Here is a 21,932-nt window from a genome sequence, read left to right on the forward strand (position 1 = left end):
ACGCAACTAAAAACCTAATAACTTATTTAGATTGTATAAGCTCAATAAATAATTTTAATTTGATTAATGAGAGACAATACGATTATACGATTGACTGTTTTAATTTGAAACACATTTATACAATTTACTAATTCAATCACGATTGATTTATACTATTTTCAACCTATGCTTTCAACAAAATAAAATTTGACAGATATCACTTTTCTTGTCCCGTAAAATGGAATGTAGTGTTTGGTAACCTTTCGAAGTAAGTTTTTTATCCGTTTTAGGAAATTTGTTTTATTATTATGAGTCTTCTAAGGCGAATTACTTCTCCAGCACTTCTTTGTCGTGTGTTCAGACAAGAGATAGGTAAAAAATCATTACATTGTTATGTTCAAAAAAATGTAAATATAACCTCCAAACTTGTAAGTGCAAATCCTGTATTTACTGGGTTTAATGCAGTTCGCTGGAAATCTAAAAAGGTCTGTTGAAATAACAATATATTTTCAATGATATACCCATAGTACGTTATGAATTTTATGTGGATACTTTGTGTTTCAGAGCCAATATGATTCAGATGACGAGGAGGTTGATTTTGAAGAAGACTCATCGCTATCGAAAGACTCAAAAGTAGTGAAATTTAGCACAACATCTATGAGAACAGATGTAATATTGAAATCGGCACTTGGCGTCTCAAGAAAGTAAGTCAAAGTAATGTGAAGCATGAGGAACCCACTAATGTGTCAAACCGTACCGTAGTCTAATATTTTTACTATTTATCTTTTCAGTAAAGTAGAACAAATGTTTTATGAAAGTAAAATAAGGGTGAATGGAAAGAAAATTCTGAAGAAAAGCGCTTCTGTAAGTTCAAAATATTAGTGTTAAGTTTTAAATGTTACGAGTAAAGTTAAAAGAAATTGCTTCAAAATAATCTGAAAGGCTTCTTAGCAACTTGAGCAACATAACATAAATGACTAGCACAAAACTTGCATTATTATATTATTAAAAATTTCTGTATTTTCTCAACAGCTTAGACTGGGCGATGAAATAGATGTAATAAAAATAGTAAGCCCGAAGAATCCAGATCATATTTATGTATCCAGAGTTGAAATAATGAATGTGGTTCCTAAAGAAGAAAGCATCCAAATAACAGCAAGGAGGTTTAAACACCTACTCATAGAGAACTATGAGAAAGATCCACATAAGGCTTCTATGGAAAATGAATAACTATTAAATTGTTATAGAAATAATCTAGCTAATCTTTGCTAATTACACCAAATGTGAAATAATATTGTCTTCATTTTATTGGTACTTGTAAATATTTATTGTTTTCATGTAGATCAAAAACCTACTTATTCTGCTAGACATGAAATTACTCAAATTCTGTGATAAAAAGAGAATTTTTGAAATTGAGAATTAGTGATAAACAGTGTGGTTCGCAGTTGGTGATTTTAAGTTACATTATGTTAATGTAGATGACTATAAAATAAAAACGAAGAAAAACAGTAGTATTTGATTTATTTAAAATTTTGTACCAAGAAACAGTCTTGAAAACATGATTATATATCTAAATCTATATCACAGTCTGAAGTTTCGAACATTGAAATTTGAGAACTGGGGTTAGATAATTTCTTGTAGGAAGAATTAGAACTATTTTCTTTTGAATTAACCTGTGCAATAGTTGTTACATTAGTTGAGTCATCTAAACAATTTTCAACATCTAATTCTGAATCTTCAAAAATTGATATTTGCGATTTTGATGTTGATGGTTTGTTATTTGAAATATTTTCTTTATTTTCCTTCAATTTTGGTATTTTATTTTCCTCATTATTACTTGTTTTATCTAAGAGGTTTCCAGGCTTATCATCATACTTATCCAAATCATGTTTACTGACAAACTGAAACTGTTTTAGTTTACCAACTGTTCTTTCTTTAACATCTGTCCTTTTCTCATCTTTATTCTTAGTTGTATCATCTGTAACACTTATGTCTAATATACTATTATCATTTTCTACTGATGTACCTAGCATAGATTTCGATTTTGTTTTAATGTCTTTTGGTTTTTTATCAACAAACTGGAACCTTTTCAGTTTACTCACAGTCCCTTCTTCAACATCTGTTACTTTTGCAATTTCTTTACTTTTACTACATTCTCCTCCAACACTTATGCCTAGCACACTATCATTGTTATCTATGGATGTATCAAACATCCCTTTAGATGTTAATTCAAATTCTTTTGGTTCAGTTTTTACTATATCTTTCTGAGTATTAGTTTCATTGGAATCATTTTCAAAATTGAAATCTATGCCTAAATCAGCTAATGCATCATTTACACTTGGTACAGCGTTTAGAATAGTTCTATCTTCGATATTATCTTCATCACTGTTAGATAAATCTTCTTCTTCTTTATGATTTTGATTTCCTTTAGTTTTCTTAACCCTTTTAGACAGTTGATTCTTAACTCCAGTTATATCTAAAGTAACTTCTTTTCTTTTTCGTTTATTACCTCCTTTCTTTTTAACTATTGGAGGTTCTTTTTCTGCTTTATTGAGAGTCTTATGTTTTTTCAGCGTCACTGCCAGCTTTTCATTGATACCGTCATCTTTAAAGCCGTTTTCCTTTCTTAAATTCTCTTCATTATTTTCTTTTTCTGTATCATTATTTTTCTTAGATTTTTTATTGTTGAAATAAGAACTTGTAATTTGCGAAGCTGACAGTTGTATATTGTCGTCAGTAACGTCATCGTGATTGGCAAACAATTTACAGTTCCCTGCTTCTATATCGCTTTCTAAAGTTTTGTGGTCGACTTGCATTAACTTGGCGTAATACAAGAGTTCATTCCGCCACACATCAACGAGATTTAGCCTTGTTAGAAGTTTTTTAGCTGTACATAGGTACTCATAGTCTGGATATTTGGGAATAGTAGAATGTAAAGCATCTACTGTATCATCTAAAGTACAATCCTGCATGGATAAATCGATCAGTGATACTGCTACAACGGCATCCATTGGTAATATTGTTTTGCGGTACATAAGCCTGCAGTGGGCTTGAGATAATCTGAAATTATGATAGAAAGTTTTAGAAATAGGTATGAGTATTTTCTTAGGTATTTAACAACATGTAAGACAAACATACCTTACTAAACTGTCTAACATTCTTACAGTGGTGCGGGAAGGATCTCTATGTTCCGACTTTCTTTGCGCCATATAATACTTTTGCATTATGATATTTGCAGACTGTGTCATTTCTGTATATTTAGGTCCAACTAAACTTATGTACATCTGAAAAGAATATGATCGGTAATTTAATATTCTTGCTTCTATGAATCAAATATATGAGTAAGTGTACAATAATTTAATTACCTGCAACTTTTCAAGGTTCCACTTTTTCTTACACTCTGTTGGATTCGAATCGCCAAAAAGTATGTACGACGATACTAGTCTATCCCACGTCTTGTTCTTTGAATCCAATAAAATGAATATTAAGTCAAATCTGAAACAGATTTGTAAATTCTGAGAACCGTTGTAAAATGTTAATAACTAAATAAATAGCGGTTTTCCAGCGGTTTCGCTGGAGTCCCGGGGGAACTTCTTTGCGTAACTGGCTAAAATATAGCTCGTGTTACTCAGGCGTAATGTAGGTTTCCAACTGAGAAAGAATTTTTCAAATCAGTTCAATACTTTCTGAGCCTTTACTTACTTTACTTTCTAAGTACCTATATCTTAGACACCATTGGCTGTGTTTCGGATGGCACGTTAAACTGTAGGTCCCAGCTGTCATTGAACATCCTTGACAGTCGTTATGGGTAGTCAGAAGCCAGTAAGTCTGACACCAGTCTAACCAGGTTATCAGGGGGTATCAGGTTGCCCAGGTAACTGGGTTGAGGAGGTCAGATATGCAGTCGCTTCTTGTAATGCACTGGTACTCAGCTGAATCCGGCTAGACTGAAAGCCGACCCCAACATGATTGGGAAAAGGCTCGGAGGATGATGACTTTCTGAGCCTTTACAAAGAATGTTTCCTCTGTATTATAAGAGTATAGAAAACAATTAACGTTAAGAATTACTTTACCTACTTAACAATGGCGTCCCAAGAGACACATTGACGCTGAGATGTTGATCCGTATCATAATGTCCTTTGGGATTGCAAGCAGCTATTATTGCACAACGCGTATTCAATTTACAAACTATCCCTGCCTGAAAAGAGGTCACAACCGCAAATTAAAATATCTGTCAAATTGAACCATATTTGCAAAGACATAAAGTTGAAAACATCTTGGCAATAAATACCTTTGCAACTGAAATAGTTTGTTGTTCCATAGCTTCGTGTATGGCGGTCCTGTCATGTTCCCGTAGTTGTGAAATCTCGTCGATACAGCATACTCCGCCGTCTGATAGAACAAGGGCACCAGCTTCTAGTTGCCATTCACCGTCTTCCTAGAAAAGAAAACATTGCAAGTTAATTTCTCAACTTGATTAACTGGTATGCCCTGAGAGCTTGAACAGAAAAAAAAGTTTTGCATTTAGCGTCATTGTTTTTTTTACTCAAGTATATAGCTTTTTCCTGCAGTGTCACTCGCGTCCCCGTACCCGGACAAATATAGCCTATGATACTCAGGGATAGTCTAGCTACCCAACAATAAAATAACTTTTCAAATTGGTTAAGTAGTTTCTGAGCCTCTGGTAGCAAACAAAAAATTGGTCTTTATTGTACCAGTAGATAACATGAAAATGGGAATTTGACTAGCCATAAAAGACAATATTCTTTGTACCCTGAGTGCTGCACAGGTGAGTCCAGCTCTTGTACTGCCAGCACCTGAAGTAAATACGGATCGCGCTGTCAGTTCGGCACTTGTTCGCAGTAATTGCGACTTGCCAGTGCCTGAAAAGTGTGACATTTTAGTCTTTATTGAAGCAATTATTGATGTGTTTCAATAAGAACGCATTTATGCTATAGGTATCAGAACTAATAATAAATATAACTTAAATCATATAAATTGAGGTCAGTGAGTCAGAGTCAAGTGGCCAAATCGCACCAAGCTTTAGTTCAAGTGTTATGTAACGTTTTAAAAGTTTATAATAAATTCGTCGTATTATAATATAGACAACATTTTGTTGATAGCAAATATTCATAAATTGTATTGAACAATAACCATGGATATACCTGGATCCCCAACAAGAAGCAAATGACACTGGCCCCTAACCCGGGTTGCGTGTTTTTCATCTTGGGCGTTTTTCTTGCCATCATTCTCTGCTACATGATTAGATCCAGTAATTACTGTTAAGAGAACTGCAAGCTTCACTAGATGGAGACCATATACCTGCAACATTATAATGTTAAACTTTTAAAATTTACAACTACAACAGCATATTGGTGTTTGCCTCAAATGCAGATTAATTAATCTATGTGATACGACAACTGCCTATCTGACTTTTACAACAAAACTAAAGAGTGGCAAAGGCATTTGAAAATATTGCCATAAGTCCTAAAGTTAGTATATATTTTATTTTAAAGTTTATATTTATTTTATGGGCGAGTTTTAATAACTAAACAATAAATAACTTACCTGAGGACAAACAGATCCTAAAATTCGGTCCCTGCCTTTCATAGGACAAGAATCATATTTTGACCAGAATTCATCAAAGCAGTCTTTTATATCAGGAGCCGTAGATATCACTTCAGACCTCTGAGCGTTACAAACTTCTACAAAATTGGCTTGTAATACTAGTTCCACTTCAGATTTCTTGTTATGACCAGAAGGTCGCCATCGGCGCCTTACTGTAGCACTGCAATTTTAAAAGATAAGATTACATTTCATAGTTTAAAATAACAAAAGTATCTACCTAGAAAGTTTTTACTAGTTGTATCTATGTAACTTAATTGAACAAGTTCATATAATGTAAGGTAAACTTAAATATCAATGAAAGCATCCACAATTATTTAGTATTCAACTAAGTTCTACATACCATATTAGAACATCATCCCCAGGTTTACAACAATCAACAAGATCATCTTCGAGCACAACCCACATGGAGCCTGGTATTGTTCCTATACTTAACTTATTTACTTGCTCCTGAAATACCACCAAATCATGAATTACTTACATGCAAGGTATATTAAGCAGTTGCCTCATCAACTTTATTCTAGCAGCTAAATACCAACAAACAAACATTCTTCCTCATTTAAAGTTCCGGCTTGTACATGGCTGACGTGTCTTTTCTTCTCTGGATAAAGAAGTCAAAAATATACATAGGTACCTGTATTTTAATTTCCTGATAATCTTTACAGTGTTCTCTAGAGACTAAAGGCACTTGAGTGAATGTGTTACTCCTACAAGCTTTTACATCATTGCCACATTTGCTGGGAGCCTTTAAGATGTACCTGTTCTCAAACTCTGCTTCAACACAGTTCTCAAACTTGCATTTAACGCAAACATACTTTCTCTGGTACTCTAACATTTTTGACTGTGTTACTCTTACAACGGTACCTGGAACACCAAAGAGGTTATTGATATAAAATCTTATTCGTGGAGGCATAATAATTTAAAGTGCCTTTGCTTTTTACCTGTAACTTTTAAAAAACATCCCAAATCCAAATTTTTTGGGAATACTGTACGATGCAATTCGGGACATACTGGTAATCCGAAGAATCTTGCATGGATATTACGTTTCAGAAAACAATAATCCAATTTTGAAATAGTTAATTTGTACTCCTCTTGTTCTAGGATTGTTTGTTGGGCTTTAATCAAATCTTTATCGCAAGCCGGTAAAGTCTCCACTGGGCTGCATAATACTTTATCACCGACATCTGGATATGTCTCGAAAAGCTTCAAAAAGCTGCAACAACAGTGAAATTGTGGTTTACAGGAGCCCATGTTTGTAAACAAATACTACAAAGATAAAAGTATAGTATATGTACTCAATTTTGATGCTATAGTAACCCAAATTATCTTGCTCCGATAGAATATTGATACAATCTTCTAAATGAAACTTGATAACATAGTCTAAAATCATTTTGAAAACATAATTTATTAATTCAACTTAAATCATAACTTTCAACTTAAAAACAAGCCGCACGTCTTGTCTTAACTTGTCAGTGTCAAATCAAAATATCTGATCAGTGATCGGTTCATTCATGCCATGCATGGTGTAAAAACCGGTCCGAGAGAGCAGTGCGTCCCTTTCTAAAGCCCATTTTCACGGACATCACAATCATCATTTTACATTCATTCTTTAAAAAAAAACAGGCCAAGTGCGAGTCGGATTCGTGCACGAAGGGTTCCTAACCATTATGTTTAAAATGAGCGAAAAAATCACGTTTGTTGTGTGGGGGACCACCAAAATACTTTTTTATTGTAATTTTCAGTATTTGTTGTTATAGCGGCAACAGAAATACATCATCTGTAAAAATTTCAACTCTCAAAGACGGACGGACAGAGGAGCAAATACACAGACGAGACGAAAAAAAAATTAATGAAATGAAATGAAATGAAATTTATTTATTTGCCAGAATATAGGTACAGTAGACCGCACATCAGTGGTAACTGTCATGCACCTTAACTCAATAGTAATAAGTACGATTTTCCTATAAAACTGTTACCACTGACCTGAAGTTGACTGTACAATATGATGGTCGATACAATAAAAAATATGGTCTCACTATATTCGACTTATAATTTAGTCATGCAAATATTTATCTTAAGTTCTATTATCTAATAGCTAAGAAAGTACCTACAATCATTTTGCATTATAACTATTTCTCTTCTAGGTACTCTTTGACTGTATAAAAACATTTATCAATAAGCCAATTTCTGAGGGACCTCTTAAATTTACTCATTGGTAGGCCTTTAATGCGGGATGGTAGCTTATTATATATTCGAATGCACATTGGGTAACAATTTCTACGGTATAATTCGGTTCTCATAAATGGTAAATTTAATTTCTTTGGGAATCGACAGTTTAATGTGCAATCATCACCAAGTTTCTTAAACATAACATCTTCATATAATTTTGTAAATTTGCAAACTTCCTCTATATAAATGCATGCAAGTGTTAAAATTTTTAGCTGTTTGAAAAGTGGTTTGCATGATGTCAAATTATCCACATTACAAATAGCTCTAATACACCGTAAAAATGCTGAATACGCGCCAAGAATGTTCAGGGTTACCTAGAAAATAAAAGCAAAATACAAAGGAGATTGTGCAAGAATGTATGAAGTTTGGTCCAAATGTCCACCACGAACGAGACCTATATAGTTAAATAGTCAACTAAATTTAGAGTAACTTTTACTAAGAAAGTAAAAAAAACAATGCCAAAAAAAAGTTATAGCTAAAAATGTTTTCTTAATTTTCGGTAGTTTTTGTATGTTATCATTATCATTTTTTATTTTATTCCACTTCCATTTCCACAATTTATCTAAAACTAAGACGAGTAAGACAATTTGCATATAAACACCCCATATTTTTTTGCCCGATGAATGTACGAATCACTAACCAATAGAGGCGCCAGAAGTGCTTGAATATACTCAGCGGTTCCTGGATCTAAGAAAGTTCGATGTCACTGGTGGTGTCTTCTCTCTAATAATGAACAATTCTATTTCGTCAGAAGTTACAGAAAGTACGAAAATCACGAAAAATAATAGAAAAAATTAAATTGAAAACATCTATAAAATGTTTTATTTGATTTTGCTATAACTTTTTTCTGGCATTATATTTTTTTTTACTTTCATAACAAAAAAATTTCTATATCGGGCTGTCTAGCCATATAGGTCTCGTTCGTGGTGGACATTTGGACCGGAATCGCCCATTGTCCTTTATGTTCATTATCTTTAAGAATAAATGCGAATAAATTAATGCGATTGTTATTGATTTGTTGACTCACAATTGTTAAAATAAGATAAAAATATAAGTGCTTCAATTGTTTTTTTGGGTGGACAAAACTGTTGATCATAACATTTTTTTATGCTGGCAAGGTGTTAGAACGAGACACACGGCCTCCGTTATAACTATCTCTCTCGGCTCGGATTTGCCTATGTGTATCATGCAACTAATTTAGTACCTTATTGCGTGGAATAGAGTTTTCGTAAATATATATTTTGATAGTGCGCAATCTTGTTTAGTATATTAAATCTATGATTTGAAATGACTCCTCCTAGTTAAATAAATAAATAAATAGTTAGAAATAAAAAAATAGGTTTTTGATTTTATGTCATTGTTATCAGTGAAGTAGTGTGATAGTTTTATGACAAACGAATTAATTATACTCGGTTATTTTTATGCACATAGTAATACTCGTACGTACTCCTAACTAGAATATAATATCAATACTTGTAATAGCAGCCATTTTATGCGCCACTGCAGATTGTTGTATGCACATTTTTACAGTCACAGTCCATATAGTTTATAAGTCAATGACCTTTCCTTACTCGTGTGCTATTGTCACTGACAATTTTTGTTGTGTCAAATAATCCCGATTTCGTTCGTGCACTCTGTTATTATTTGTTTTGCTAACAATTGTATAGTTAAGTTTGCATTTTCATTGTAAAACTAATATTAATCTTTAACCATGGATGTTTTAAAAGCCGAAATTGCAAGAAAACGTAAACTCTTAGAAGAAAAGAATTTGCTTGTGAGTAAACTTCTAAACACATCTTATTCGTGTTCTCATTTGTATCCTTGTACTCAAACATTTTCGATTGCAGGATCCTACAAAGAATAAGAAATATTTCAAGAGAGGTGAACTACTCGCTAAAGAACAGGAAGAGTATTTGAAAAAATATGGCCCACAAATCCAGGAACCAGAGCCAATGTCCCAGGAACTCAAGAATGAAAGAGGTTTGATGCTGTTTTATGTTGTTAGCCTTAAACTACCTTGCGACGCGACGTCTCCGTCTATACATGCACATAATTCTTACTGCAGTTTGGAGTAGTAATATGTATTTTACACCAATAGTCTGTGCAAAAAAAAGTTGCTAATTTCCTAAAGAACTAGTCCAATCTTACTGTTGTTCTCAGTGATAGATTTTAGCATATAGATTTTGAGATCCTTTTAACATCTCTATTGTTAGGTTTACACCTATGTAATGGCACAAAATTGATTGTTGTGTTTATTTCTAAACAATTTAATATTTATAAATCTAAAATTTCAGCGAGTGAAAGGCAAGCAACCAATGATGCTGAAAACACTGAAATAGTTGGACTGCCAAGAACAGAAGTAATAAAAAGGTTGAGAGAAAGAGGTCACCCTATTTGGCTGTTTGGTGAAAATGAACTACAGTCATTTAAAAGATTAAGAAGAATAGAGATTCAAGAACCAGAAGCGAACAGAGTATGTATTCAGTTTAGAATGTACTCTATACAATGAAATTAAAAGTTGTTCTTCTTTGATAAATAATTCTGATTTGTAATTTTTCAGGGTTTAAGAAATGATTTCCAAGAAGCTATGGAGAAGGTGGACGAAGCTTATTTGAATGAAATCTTGGCATTGGGAACACAGGTAAATAGAAACAGTCTGAATTATTACACTTTTATGGCTGTTTTATTCCCAAGACTGGCAAAAAGCTGCCAATGATTTCATTTGTTGCAGTAATATACTATTGTTGATTTTTTTTTATTCTTATGCACATTGGATTGGTTGTAATATAATATTTTGTAGTATAAGGAAGGTTATTTTTGCAAAAATAACTTTTAACTCTGTCCCAACATACCTATATAATATATTAGCTTGCTGGCTGCCTGTGATTTCACCTGCATACCAAGATAACTGTTTCCCGTAGCTAGATGGTGACAAAAACTCACCTACCCTATTTCCTTTTCCTGGGTCTAAGCAATTCTTCTATACTAATATTATAAAGAGGAAAACTTTGTTTGTTTGTTTGGTTGTAATGGATAAACTCAAAAACTACTGGACTGCTTTTAAATATTCTTTCACCATTAGAAAGCTATATTATCTGCGAGTAACATAGGCTATATTTTATCCCGGTGCGGGCAGTAGCTCCCACGGGACGCGGGTGAAACCGCGGGAAAACGGCTAGTGAGTTATAAAATGTGTAACTAACATGACTTTTGTATATAGATATTTTTCTTGGTAAATAATTAAATTAACTATGAAATGTTTTAAAATTTCAGAGTGACAATGATAAACAATTGAAAGAAGATGCTTTAGATGACTCTGTTACTTATGAGTCTATTCAAGAGATGGCAAAGACTATGGGACAGGGTGACAAAAACCATGATATGAATGTTATTATGACCCTATTACAGGTAAGAGATTTAAAATATTAATTACTCTTAGTGGTCTCATTCACATTTTTTCATTATGTAGTTAACACTTACCAAACCTACATAATTATCATGTAAGCTAATTTAAAAACATCTATTGATTTGTGCTCATTTTGCTAAAGAGAATCATTTACTTTTCTATTCCGATGAAATTTAAACTATACCTTTTATTTGAAGAAGTACATTAATTGACCTCTTGTTACTCAAGTAAGTATTCTTCTTTACTTTATTTACTGAGAATCAAAAATAAAAATATAAACTCAATAATGGACATCAACAAACAGAAGGAATCAATTTGATGCAATGATAATATTACGTTATATGGTATCTAATTTTTTTTTAGTTTCTGCTAAAACTATGGGGACAACAGTTGAACTCGGCAACAGGAGCAGAAAAAACTGCAGTAAAACACAAAATGACTAGAGCCACTTTCACACAAACACAAGTATATTTGAAACCTTTGGTCAGAAAACTGAAGAAGAAAAACCTACCAGATGACATCTGTGAAAGTCTGTGTGAAATTACAAAACATCTTTTAGAAAGGAATTATATTATGGTGTGTATTATTTTTTTGCCTTAACATGTCCGAAATTACAATACATTGGGATAGGGTTGTGCCACTGCACTTGCTTTTCGTCTGATATTTCGATAGTTGCCTTAATTGAGCTAGCGTCTTTAAACTTATTAAAAAAAGAGGAAGTTAGAAATTAGATTACAAAAGAATTCTCTTCTGGAACTCTTCCAACATATGCCCAATTCTTTAATCAATCATTACATTAACTTAATCCTAATATTAAGCAAACTAAGCCTATTGAGCAGTCTTTTGCCTAACAGGCTATTAACTTCGAAAATTAATCTCATCACACGCACTCGCGCCTACGCAACACTAGCTAATTAACCAATTTCCATTGGCATTTCTGATCCACACACACAATATTGCAATACCTATTCATAGATTATGCATTTTTTTTACAGGCAAGTGACGCATATCTCCAGATGGCTATTGGCAATGCTCCCTGGCCAATCGGAGTCACTATGGTCGGTATCCACGCCCGTACCGGTCGTGAGAAGATTTTCTCCAAAAACGTGGCCCACGTAATGAATGACGAAACTCAAAGAAAATACATCCAAGCTCTGAAGAGGCTTATGACGAAATGCCAGGAATACTTTCCAACTGATCCTTCAAGATGTGTGGAGTATACTACTACTAGATAATAAAGATGGTATTTTGATTATGGTTTGTTTTTTTTTTCTTTCGAACTTATGGTCTAACCTTTTTTGAAGAAGTTCGATGTCTATGGGTCATGCATGAGCAGTGTTTGGCGGGAAAGCTGGATAACATATCGTGGCTAAAGTCTAAGCCAATGTAAGTAACGCAAAGATTACACATGACTGAGCAATGGTGATTAATAAATAACGAGGAAAGTCGGAAATGCATATCTGACTGCCCAATTCTAAAATGCAATGAGCAAGCATATTGATTAATTGTTTTTTCCTGTAAAAAGCGATTCCAGAAACTTACAAGTATGTACTTAATTAAGTAGGTAGAAATAATCCAGTCGGTACGTTGTTGTAGGTATTTCAAAGATATCGACTACATGGCAATTCGTACGTAAGACCAGTAGAAACAAATCTAAAACATTAGACTAATCGTTTAGTTACGTTTGTCGGCACCTCTGAGGTACCTACATACTTAATTGTTTGTATCGAGGTTGATCGAAAATACGTTTGATTACGAACTGAGATTATCAGAATGATTAATAAAGGGGACGATACAATGAATAACGATTCATATCTAAGATAAACTTTTCTTGAGTAGCAAAACATATTTAATTATTTTTTTTTTCAGTGCATATTAATACATTGAAAAGTTGCCTAGCTCTTTCATCAAAATGAAGATTTTATTTGAAATTTTTGTGTTAGTGGTCAGTTTTATTTTGGTTGAAAAAGGTGCGTTCCTTTATAGTTGTTTGGTGATGAAGTGTACCTATATTTTATCCACTTTTAAAACTTTATTCTAAGTTCGTACGTAACTTAGTTTCAGCCATAGACTTCAGAATAGTAGGAGGGAGCAAAGCGCCTGAGGAATACGGCAAGTTTCACGCTTCCATACAGAATTTAACTCGTCATCATGTCTGTGGTGGTGCTGTGGTATCTAAGTTCTATGTGGTGACTGCGGCCCATTGTGTGCACAGGTAGGTCTAAAGATAAATATTTAACATTGCAACATGCCTGTCTTGCGGACGCGTAAATATGCTTATCTAGATATTTAGGTACATACCTACCTAGATGCAGTCTATGCATCTGTATGTCTACACCATTACGGGGTAGGTAGGTATCTACGTTCGGCGTTCTGCGGTACTGATTGACAAACTATTAACTAACATTATGTAGATAAGAAGAAAAGAGCCAACCTAATACTGCCCCAAGAATGGAATCAAGAGGGTGGTAATTTGGTATACCTAGTAATAAGTACCTACCTATCTAGGCATTTTCTCTATTAGGTACCTATTAATGTTGCTTTAGCGACTAATCAGAATGATTGATTGATTTATCTATGCGTAGATAGACCTACCTAATTATAGCTTATGTACGTAAATATTGTGATTAGGTTACAAATGCGTCGCAGCCAACTTGCCGAAATAGCTTTATAGACGTGTTATATGAAATTTCATTGTTTGGTCAAAGGATTAGCTGTTTAATTAAATGGCTACCTTTTAACCATTTGGCTGTCACATATGCACACTAAATATGCCTAGATTACCTATTCAGCTGTTGTGTGTTAATTTTCTTCCAGAGCAAAAGCCCCTCACATGAAGATCATAGCAGGCACCAATGATTTAGAAGCGGGAGGAAAACAATACAGGGTCGAATCTATAATAGTTTACGATGACTACAACTCGACAAGCAAAGAGCATGATATAGCTCTTCTGCAAACGAAAAGACCATTTGATCTACGTTACATACAAATCTTGAAACTATCGACATATCATTTGTTTGAAGGAGACAGAGTTGTTTTAGTTGGATTTGGGGCAAAGGAGGTTCGTAAGCTTAATTTTTATGAAAATTGATAGAGTTTTATGACCAGGCCGTTCTGGTCAGGGTTGGGCACCGTGATTTTTTCCTCTTTAAGACCAGGCTTTTTTTGCTCAGACTTAAGTGGGTAAAACAGTCCTGTATAAGATTGCGATTAAGCGCTTCCTCTGTTTTCATTTCTGTTAAATACTTAATACGTAATACCTACTTTGATGCAGGAGCATTCCTAAAATTAAGTTATTATTGTAATTTTTCAGCCGCATGGATCATCAACCAGTAAAATGTATGCATTGGAATTGCCTGTATTCAGTCAGCCAATATGTGAATTTGCTATGAGATATTCTACCCCTGTTACTAAAGACATGTTCTGCACGTTCACGCAAATTGGTCAAGGGACTTGTCACGTGAGTAGTCAAGTAATTTATGTAGTAGGCAGGATTGCTCCGGCGCATGGCTTCGACTCCTGATGGGAACTGTTAGTGTTACGTAATTATTACATAAAATAATTGGAAGGGCTGGAATTGGCATCGGCAGGAATCGTTCTAAGAATTTGATGCCAAATACTGGAGTAGAGGACCAAATTAGGGAAAGGTTAGGGCTTGCTTGTTAGTTTATTAAAACTTGAGCACTCCTGGAGGCACTATTTATAGCAATTTATAAAATTAACTAAAGTGCACCATTGAGTTATAATGTACTAAAGTGCACATTACTTATTATGTATCATAGCATTGGTACAGTTATTCAAAACTAATGATTACATTTCAGGGCGACTCCGGCAGCCCAATAATAAAAGGCAATGAGCTTGTTGGCGTAGTGTCCTGGGGCATTCCTTGCGCAGTCGGCTTTCCTGATGTTCACACCAGAATATCCTCCTACGTCGAATGGATACAGAAACACATAGAACGGAGTTACTGTATTCCACCTAGAAGAAATGGTTTGAAATAATTTCTTATCGTGTAACTATATTGATTGATAAGTGTAATTATACATATTATTGTTCTAAAATGCATTTCGCGGTTCATAATACTGTGAGTCTATGTTAATGCCTCTAATATACAGAAGCCAGTACACCAAGCTACTACAATGTCAACATTTTATAATATATAACTATTTTCATCTTTATCTTTAAAGCATAAGGTTCGTTTTTGATTAGAAAATTTGTACCGATTAGAGTAACTTGATATGCTGGCGAATTCTGAAAAAATAGCCCTAAAACTTATACGATAGATATCACCAGAGTTATCTTTCAGTTGTTAAACCATTTAGAAGGTTAAATAAATAAAACCTCGCAGTTAAAATACAATTATTTTATTCAAAGCATTGGTCACTTCACCTGTTTAAACTGCTTCAACTTCGACATGTTAATCTGAAAGCAAAAAATAATCTAATTTCACAGAAGCGACTAAAATTAATCAAGCAACATAAATCATCTTTATCTGCAAGCAAAAAGTCACAATAAAGGGTCCAAAGAACGAATTGTAATTAATCATTATAAAATACATAAAGATCCATTTCAAATCTTACAAAAATAAGATAACATTTCCGGCAAGTTGGTACCTACTTATCGAAAAACAAATCATATAAAATCAGCTAGGTCACAAAATACATAGGTACAGAAGTCAATCTCATGTATGTACTTCACTTTTCATGCCTAAACTCGGCGGTCGCGCTAGGGTCGTCAACTTTTTTATGCGCATAAAACTAACGTGGTAGTGGTACTCGTAATTATTTGATTTATTGTTGAGAATAAAACAGGAAAAATGAAATATAAACCAATAGTAATAAAATATTTAATGTGGCATACATGAGGTTAATAAACACTTTCAACGGAAATTCGTTACCGATACCGAACTTTTTCAGAAACCGCAATTTATAATTTTGTTATTCATACATATATAGGTACAGTCAACTTCAGGTCAGTGGTAACCGTTTTATAGGAAAATCGTACTTATCACTATTGAGTTAAGGTGCATGACAGTTACCACTGATGTGCGGTCTACCGTACCTAATAATTAATTTACCTTATATTCACGATTTTCCGCTTTGATATCCATTATGACAGCCATAACGGGTCTACCATGGGCGCATTGAAATGGTGTCTTACAATTGGACAAATCTTGCAACAATTGGATGCATTCATTCTTGGAAAGGTGATCTCCGAATTTTATTGCATATCTGCAAGCCTGGTTATTTAGAAACAACTATTTCATACATGTGATCTTCTACTTCTTTTGAGATTCGAGCTGAACAATAGTCCCAGAAAAAAGGTTTTAAGACTAGACTATGCCATGACTTTCAGACACCGAGCTTTTTAGTGTGAGGCATAAATTCAATATTCTATGTACGTGAACTGTTTAGATGGCATGATAGATCTCAAAGTACCAGGTATTTTTTAAAGGACTTACCTCACTAAAAACTAAATCCATGTTTGATTTTGGATATAACGATAGACAACCTTTTTGCATCTTCATAACGTTGATTTCCTCAATGATCAAGTTTCTCACAGCTTTTATGACTTTTTCAACCTAAAAATTATAATTTCAATCAATTTTATTGGATAGCTTGTATCGTTTTGCTAGTTTACTAAACCTTACCTCTCTAGGGTTTTTTCCAAGAATAGCCTCAGGTATAGAGTGGACGTTAACTTCTTTATCAAGAATAGTCCATTGTAGACCAAGCTGTGCAAATTTATCTTTATAGTTATGTAGATAAAGAATCTGGTCGTTGGACATTTTCAAAACTACGTTTTCTACTGCGACAGTTACCCAATTATCTTCCTTTAGATAATCTGCAAGTAAGAATTCCATAAAAAAATCAATTGAAAAAATATCCAATACATATAAATACATGGGGTTGAATCGATACCTGCTAAGTTTCTCTCCAATCTTATGCGCTCGTGAACTGCGTGTTGATCAAACAATATAAGATATTCTGCCGTTTCCTCTGTTTCACAGCTTCGCTTTTTCATTATTGATGCTATAAACTTACAATCCACTTGACCAAGCACCTGAAATGAATTAAGTACCATCGCTTTTATTAAGATCATTGTTTTCTTGGAAATCTTAACCTGAGATTTATTGTGAACTACCTTAGCCTCCTTCAATGATGTCTCATCAAAAATAAGTGATGCATTATCTTTCTTCACTTTACTTTCAAACTTGTGTATATTTTTAGTAGCATGATTTTCAACATTCTGTACCACAGGTTCATATATTTCTGTATTTACTTGAACATCTTTTGCAAAATTATCGTAAATACTCTGTAATACAGTAAATAAACCTAAATCTCTAACTGTATTAAGAGCAATCACTATAACTAAGTCACTTACATCTTCATAATACTCTTCATCCAATTTGTAGTCGCATGCGCCCTTAGTTCGGCAATTTTCGAAGATTTGTGACATGCCTGAAATTAAACGGTAAAACAGTCAGGAGCATCTCATTTACAAAAATAATGATGTAACAGTTTTATAATATTACCTTTAGGTACGAAACGATGCCTGTTTTTGAGATTAAAAGGATTAATTTCATAATTACAGTCATTATTTGCAGTGTAATTAATATGATTGTTATTATTAGGAGGATCCTCAATTGTAATTTCGTTATTTGTAACGCGTGTTTCTTTATTGTTTTCTACAAAGTGATGTGAGACATCTTCGGTTACATTGCCGGCAGCATTGTCTTGAATTATTTGTCCAACTTCATTTGCAACCCATTCATCAATACCGTCGTCATTATTGATAAAGTTATCATATAGAGAGTCATTGAATCGATCATTTTCTTTAGGAGACAATTCTGCGTCTCCAGTTTCAATTTCGTTTAAAACTGTTTCGCACCAGTTAAGTGGCTCTATGCTCACATTTTTCGAACTCTCAGTCTGAGTCCGTTGTGATTTAGATACAAACACAATATTCACGTTGTTATTGCCTATTAAACAATCATTTTTACCTGTATCAAGTTCCTTGTAATCATTGTTTATTACACAGTCAGAATCATCTATTGTGTATGTTCCAAACATTTCATGTGAATGAATTCTATTTTGTAAAGAGTTCTGTTGGATCTGTGTTATATTATTTAGGTCAAATGAATGATGGGAAGGACTTAGTGTGTATGTATTTCTGTACGCTGGGGTACGATCTATGATAGGAAGTTCAGTTACATTTGCTTTTTCCTTGACATAAGTGGCATTGTTAACCAGAATATGATTAGGTTCTATATAATGACAACTTTCATTGCTTTTAGTATATTCGATGGTGTACAGTGTTTCATTTATTCTTTCCCTCATACATAAGTCATACATTTTGGGTTGCCTCGATACTGGTTTACGAGATTTTTTAAATCTTATATTTAAATCGTTAGATGTAATGAAATTTTCTTTAGATTGCTTTGTTATAAACCTTGTATTGTGTTTTCTATTAGTCCTATCACAATTTGCAATGTCGTAATTTGAAAACACTTCATTTTTATGGTGTCCATGACTGTCATAAGTCAATATTGTTAATGGCCCACTCATTGTTTGAAATGATGTTTCTCTTTGTGTACAGTTGAAATGACGACCTGCGTTATAAAATTCTCTAGTAACAGACTCAAAGGTTGGTGGAACATTTGATATAGCATTGGATGTTTCTTGTCCATCGTAAGGACTTTGATTTCTACTGAAATTATTGTCAGGCTCTTCAAATTGGAACGGATTTTCGTTACTAAATTGTTTTTCTGTTTTGTGATTTGTAAAATGATCTTCATATTCAAGTACCCTAAATCGAGTTGGACTTTCGTTTATAAATTGATTTTTTATGTCTATTTTGTGGCGTTGAGTACGTTTAGAGTATTCACGAAGGACACATTTATTCGTCCATGTTCTTCTTTTTGATATAAAATGTGTTCTGTCATTTGGTTTTTTAAATCCCCTGTATAATTCTTCACTGAAATTATTTCCCCCAACATCAAATACTTCTTGTTGAGTTCCCAAAACTGTTTGAATAAGATCGTACGTTGTTTTGTATGATTTTGTTTTAAGTTTATTCACAATGTACTTGTTTAGCTTTAGGAGTTCAAGTTTATTTTCATTATTCGCACGACTTTTCTCTCTGATTTTAAATTCAAGTTCTCTCTTGATTGCTTTCCTGTTTCTCTTTTCTAAAGTTTGTTTATTGGCTCTTATTTTCTTTGTGACTCCGTGCTGCAAAAAATCTTCCACCTTTTGTGCTACAATTTTACTTCTTTTATAAACTGAATCTGTGTCTGAATTTATATATTCTTCTTGGTTTTTGATGATATCTTTTTTATGTATTTTACTAACTGTTTTTCTAATTACCATTGCTGGTGATGATATTTTGTTTTTTATCTCCTTTTTCTTTTTTTCCTTTGACTTATTTCGAATTAGATTTTTTGCTATATCCGGAACTTTTGTTACTTCATTTTTTAATTCTGGAATTGGATTTTTATCTAAATTGACATCTAAGTCTTGTTTTCGTTCATTTATATGTTCCAAAATACGGTCTGCATTCGTTTTAGCTATAGTTTTGCTGTGCGAATGATGTTTAATTTCTGTTTGCTGTAGAATATGAATACTGTCGCTGTGTTTAGCTTTCTTTTTAACCTTTCTTTTGATCAGTTTTCCTACAAGTAATGTTTTAATTTATATTTGATCTATTTCACTAATGATGAGCAAAACCAAGATTGTAAGAAGAATAATTATATTTACCTTTTACTCCATTTTGTAACTGTGAAACGCCTATTTTTTTGCAGTTACTTCCTAATATCTTCTCTATAATTTTCTTAACTTGATTGCGTGTATCATGATCAGCTTTAACGCTTTGTTCTTTATTATTATTTATACATTCATTTTTAGGTACCTTAATTTCTTTTACATTCACGTCACCAACATAGAACTTTATTAATTTATCTAGTAGTTTAGTTACTTGTTCCCACTCTTTAAATTCGACCACTGATTGTTTAGGGGTTAAACTTATTTCATAATCAATGTATGGACACGTAAGAAAAATAAAATAGAATGGAATATTTTGATTGAGTAGTTGATTTTCGTCGGATGTCTTCTGTAAAATTAATGAAACATAATATTGTTATATTGATTGAATATTAAAACAAAGTATGAAATAATGTAGAAGTACCTTAGATTTCAACCTCCTTGGATCTTTAATGTGTAGAGATCGTTTCAAATATTCGTTTACCATTTTATGTAACTTGCTACTACTGTGTATACATTTTCCGTTGAGGTAAATCCAGTGCAAGTCAATAACTTTATCAGTCTTTCCAATGAAACCTTTGACTTTGTACTCATGCTTCTCTACTTGAAGTTCTACTACATCTGATTTATTAATATCAAGTAAAGTCGATAATGTTTGATAAACGTCTCTCTTCTTATGAATCTTAAAAACTATTTCATTTTTAGCGTCATCTCTTAAGCTTACAGATACATTGTTATGAGCCAAAGATATTTGTTCTAAAAATAGTTTGATGTTCTGCGTTTCATTTATGGCATCTATTCCTCTTCTTTGTATATTTAGATTGTGTAGAAAACCCTTTATATCAACCTATAAGTTATTATCGGGAAATAAAGTAAGATGTTATCCTATATTTTATGCAACTGCTTTTTATCTTATATTTACTTACCGTTGTTCCATTAGACGGCCTCGTTGTCATTTTAGCAAACTTCTTTTCTTTGCCATCACAAAATGTCTTTGCCCAAGTATCTTCCGTACCCAAGCGCCTTGACGTTATTTTTACCATTTGCGAAATTGTAATTATGTTAGCTAGAAATTCTCCCCTAAATCCATAGTTTTTAGGAGCGGCTTTTAATTCTTCAATATTATTTACTTTACTCGTCACATGCCTTTGACCAATTAAATTGAAGTCGTGTTTGGCTATTCCATATCCGTTATCAATGACTTGAATCGAACTTTCTTCAATTTGAATTCTTATCGCTATCGATGTAGATTCTGCGTCTAGCGAATTGTAAATCTATAATCAAGATAATAATTCGTAAACATTTGTTATCATTTTGTTGCTACGTAGTTGCAAACTAAAAATTGATGGCAACATTCAGTGAACAACTCACATTAAAATATGAACTATTAGAATTTTTGAAACTTATGTTTTGGATTAGGTCTGGAGAAATTGTTAAACAGAACTAAATAAAAAACTTTCTCTAAATTCAGAATATGAAACGGTAATTTTGGCATCAAATATAACGTTAATTTTCTTGCGTCAATTTACATAAGAAGCAATGAGTAAATTACGTACTCAGGTCATAAGTTACCACTTACCAATTCTTCAATAGCTCTCTTAAAATTATTAACGTGGGCAGATGCACTTAACAAAGATTGAACATCGTTAGGTAAACGTTTTAAAGCCATTTTTTTTTTTATGGCAATCTGCCGTATTTGACGGCAATTTCTGCCAGACTCGCGTAGCTAGTGACGACACATGGGAAAATATGAAACAGAAAAAGAAAAATATATAGAAATTAATGTAAGAAAATAATTCCAACTTTTCTGGTGGAGGATATCGAGCCTGCAACAAAATACATACACTATAATTAATGAATTTGCTAAAATTAACTTAGTACACAAGTAATTATATACACATTACATATTACCATTATGAAAGATATAAACA

General features: G+C 33.1%; 5 protein-coding genes across 5 annotated transcripts; 3 read left to right on the forward strand and 2 right to left on the reverse strand.

Annotated features, from left to right (window-relative positions):
• The first annotated feature begins 203 nt into the window (after window positions 1–203).
• On the forward strand, window positions 204–1,271 carry LOC110375649 (mitochondrial transcription rescue factor 1). The gene is made up of 4 exons (XM_021333856.3): window positions 204–464; window positions 544–683; window positions 771–843; window positions 1,012–1,271. Exons 1-4 carry the CDS (start codon window positions 288–290, stop codon window positions 1,207–1,209), a joined length of 588 nt encoding a protein of 195 aa, XP_021189531.2. The 5' UTR covers window positions 204–287; the 3' UTR covers window positions 1,210–1,271.
• A 212-nt stretch (window positions 1,272–1,483) lies between these two features.
• Window positions 1,484–7,065, reverse strand: LOC110375648 (DNA helicase MCM9). The gene is made up of 12 exons (XM_021333855.3): window positions 6,900–7,065; window positions 6,546–6,817; window positions 6,239–6,468; window positions 5,948–6,054; window positions 5,548–5,767; window positions 5,145–5,301; window positions 4,753–4,862; window positions 4,271–4,417; window positions 4,053–4,177; window positions 3,345–3,474; window positions 3,118–3,263; window positions 1,484–3,039 (listed from the first exon to the last, which is right to left on the reverse strand). The coding sequence occupies exons 1-12, from the start codon at window positions 6,992–6,994 to the stop codon at window positions 1,542–1,544; spliced, it is 3,237 nt and encodes a 1,078-aa protein (XP_021189530.3). The 5' UTR covers window positions 6,995–7,065; the 3' UTR covers window positions 1,484–1,541.
• Window positions 7,066–9,427: 2,362 nt separating this feature from the next.
• LOC110375639 (pre-mRNA-splicing factor 18) lies at window positions 9,428–12,495 on the forward strand. Its single transcript, XM_021333830.3, has 7 exons — window positions 9,428–9,607; window positions 9,681–9,813; window positions 10,128–10,306; window positions 10,394–10,474; window positions 11,107–11,241; window positions 11,603–11,815; window positions 12,235–12,495. Exons 1-7 carry the CDS (start codon window positions 9,545–9,547, stop codon window positions 12,472–12,474), a joined length of 1,044 nt encoding a protein of 347 aa, XP_021189505.1. The 5' UTR covers window positions 9,428–9,544; the 3' UTR covers window positions 12,475–12,495.
• A 555-nt stretch (window positions 12,496–13,050) lies between these two features.
• LOC110375658 (chymotrypsin-2) lies at window positions 13,051–15,816 on the forward strand. Its single transcript, XM_049837086.2, has 5 exons — window positions 13,051–13,209; window positions 13,298–13,454; window positions 14,057–14,300; window positions 14,553–14,699; window positions 15,061–15,816. The coding sequence occupies exons 1-5, from the start codon at window positions 13,152–13,154 to the stop codon at window positions 15,238–15,240; spliced, it is 786 nt and encodes a 261-aa protein (XP_049693043.2). The 5' UTR covers window positions 13,051–13,151; the 3' UTR covers window positions 15,241–15,816.
• On the reverse strand, window positions 15,613–21,670 carry LOC110375659 (uncharacterized). Its single transcript, XM_064037929.1, has 12 exons — window positions 21,581–21,670; window positions 20,928–21,275; window positions 20,426–20,848; window positions 19,999–20,350; window positions 17,775–19,913; window positions 17,624–17,700; window positions 17,384–17,554; window positions 17,161–17,302; window positions 16,890–17,083; window positions 16,701–16,820; window positions 16,317–16,478; window positions 15,613–15,661 (listed from the first exon to the last, which is right to left on the reverse strand). The coding sequence occupies exons 1-12, from the start codon at window positions 21,668–21,670 to the stop codon at window positions 15,620–15,622; spliced, it is 4,260 nt and encodes a 1,419-aa protein (XP_063893999.1). The 3' UTR covers window positions 15,613–15,619.
• Window positions 21,671–21,932: the final 262 nt, after the last annotated feature.

This window comes from Helicoverpa armigera, chromosome 14 (genome assembly GCF_030705265.1).
Source record: "Helicoverpa armigera isolate CAAS_96S chromosome 14, ASM3070526v1, whole genome shotgun sequence".
Lineage (NCBI taxonomy): Eukaryota > Metazoa > Arthropoda > Insecta > Lepidoptera > Noctuidae > Helicoverpa > Helicoverpa armigera.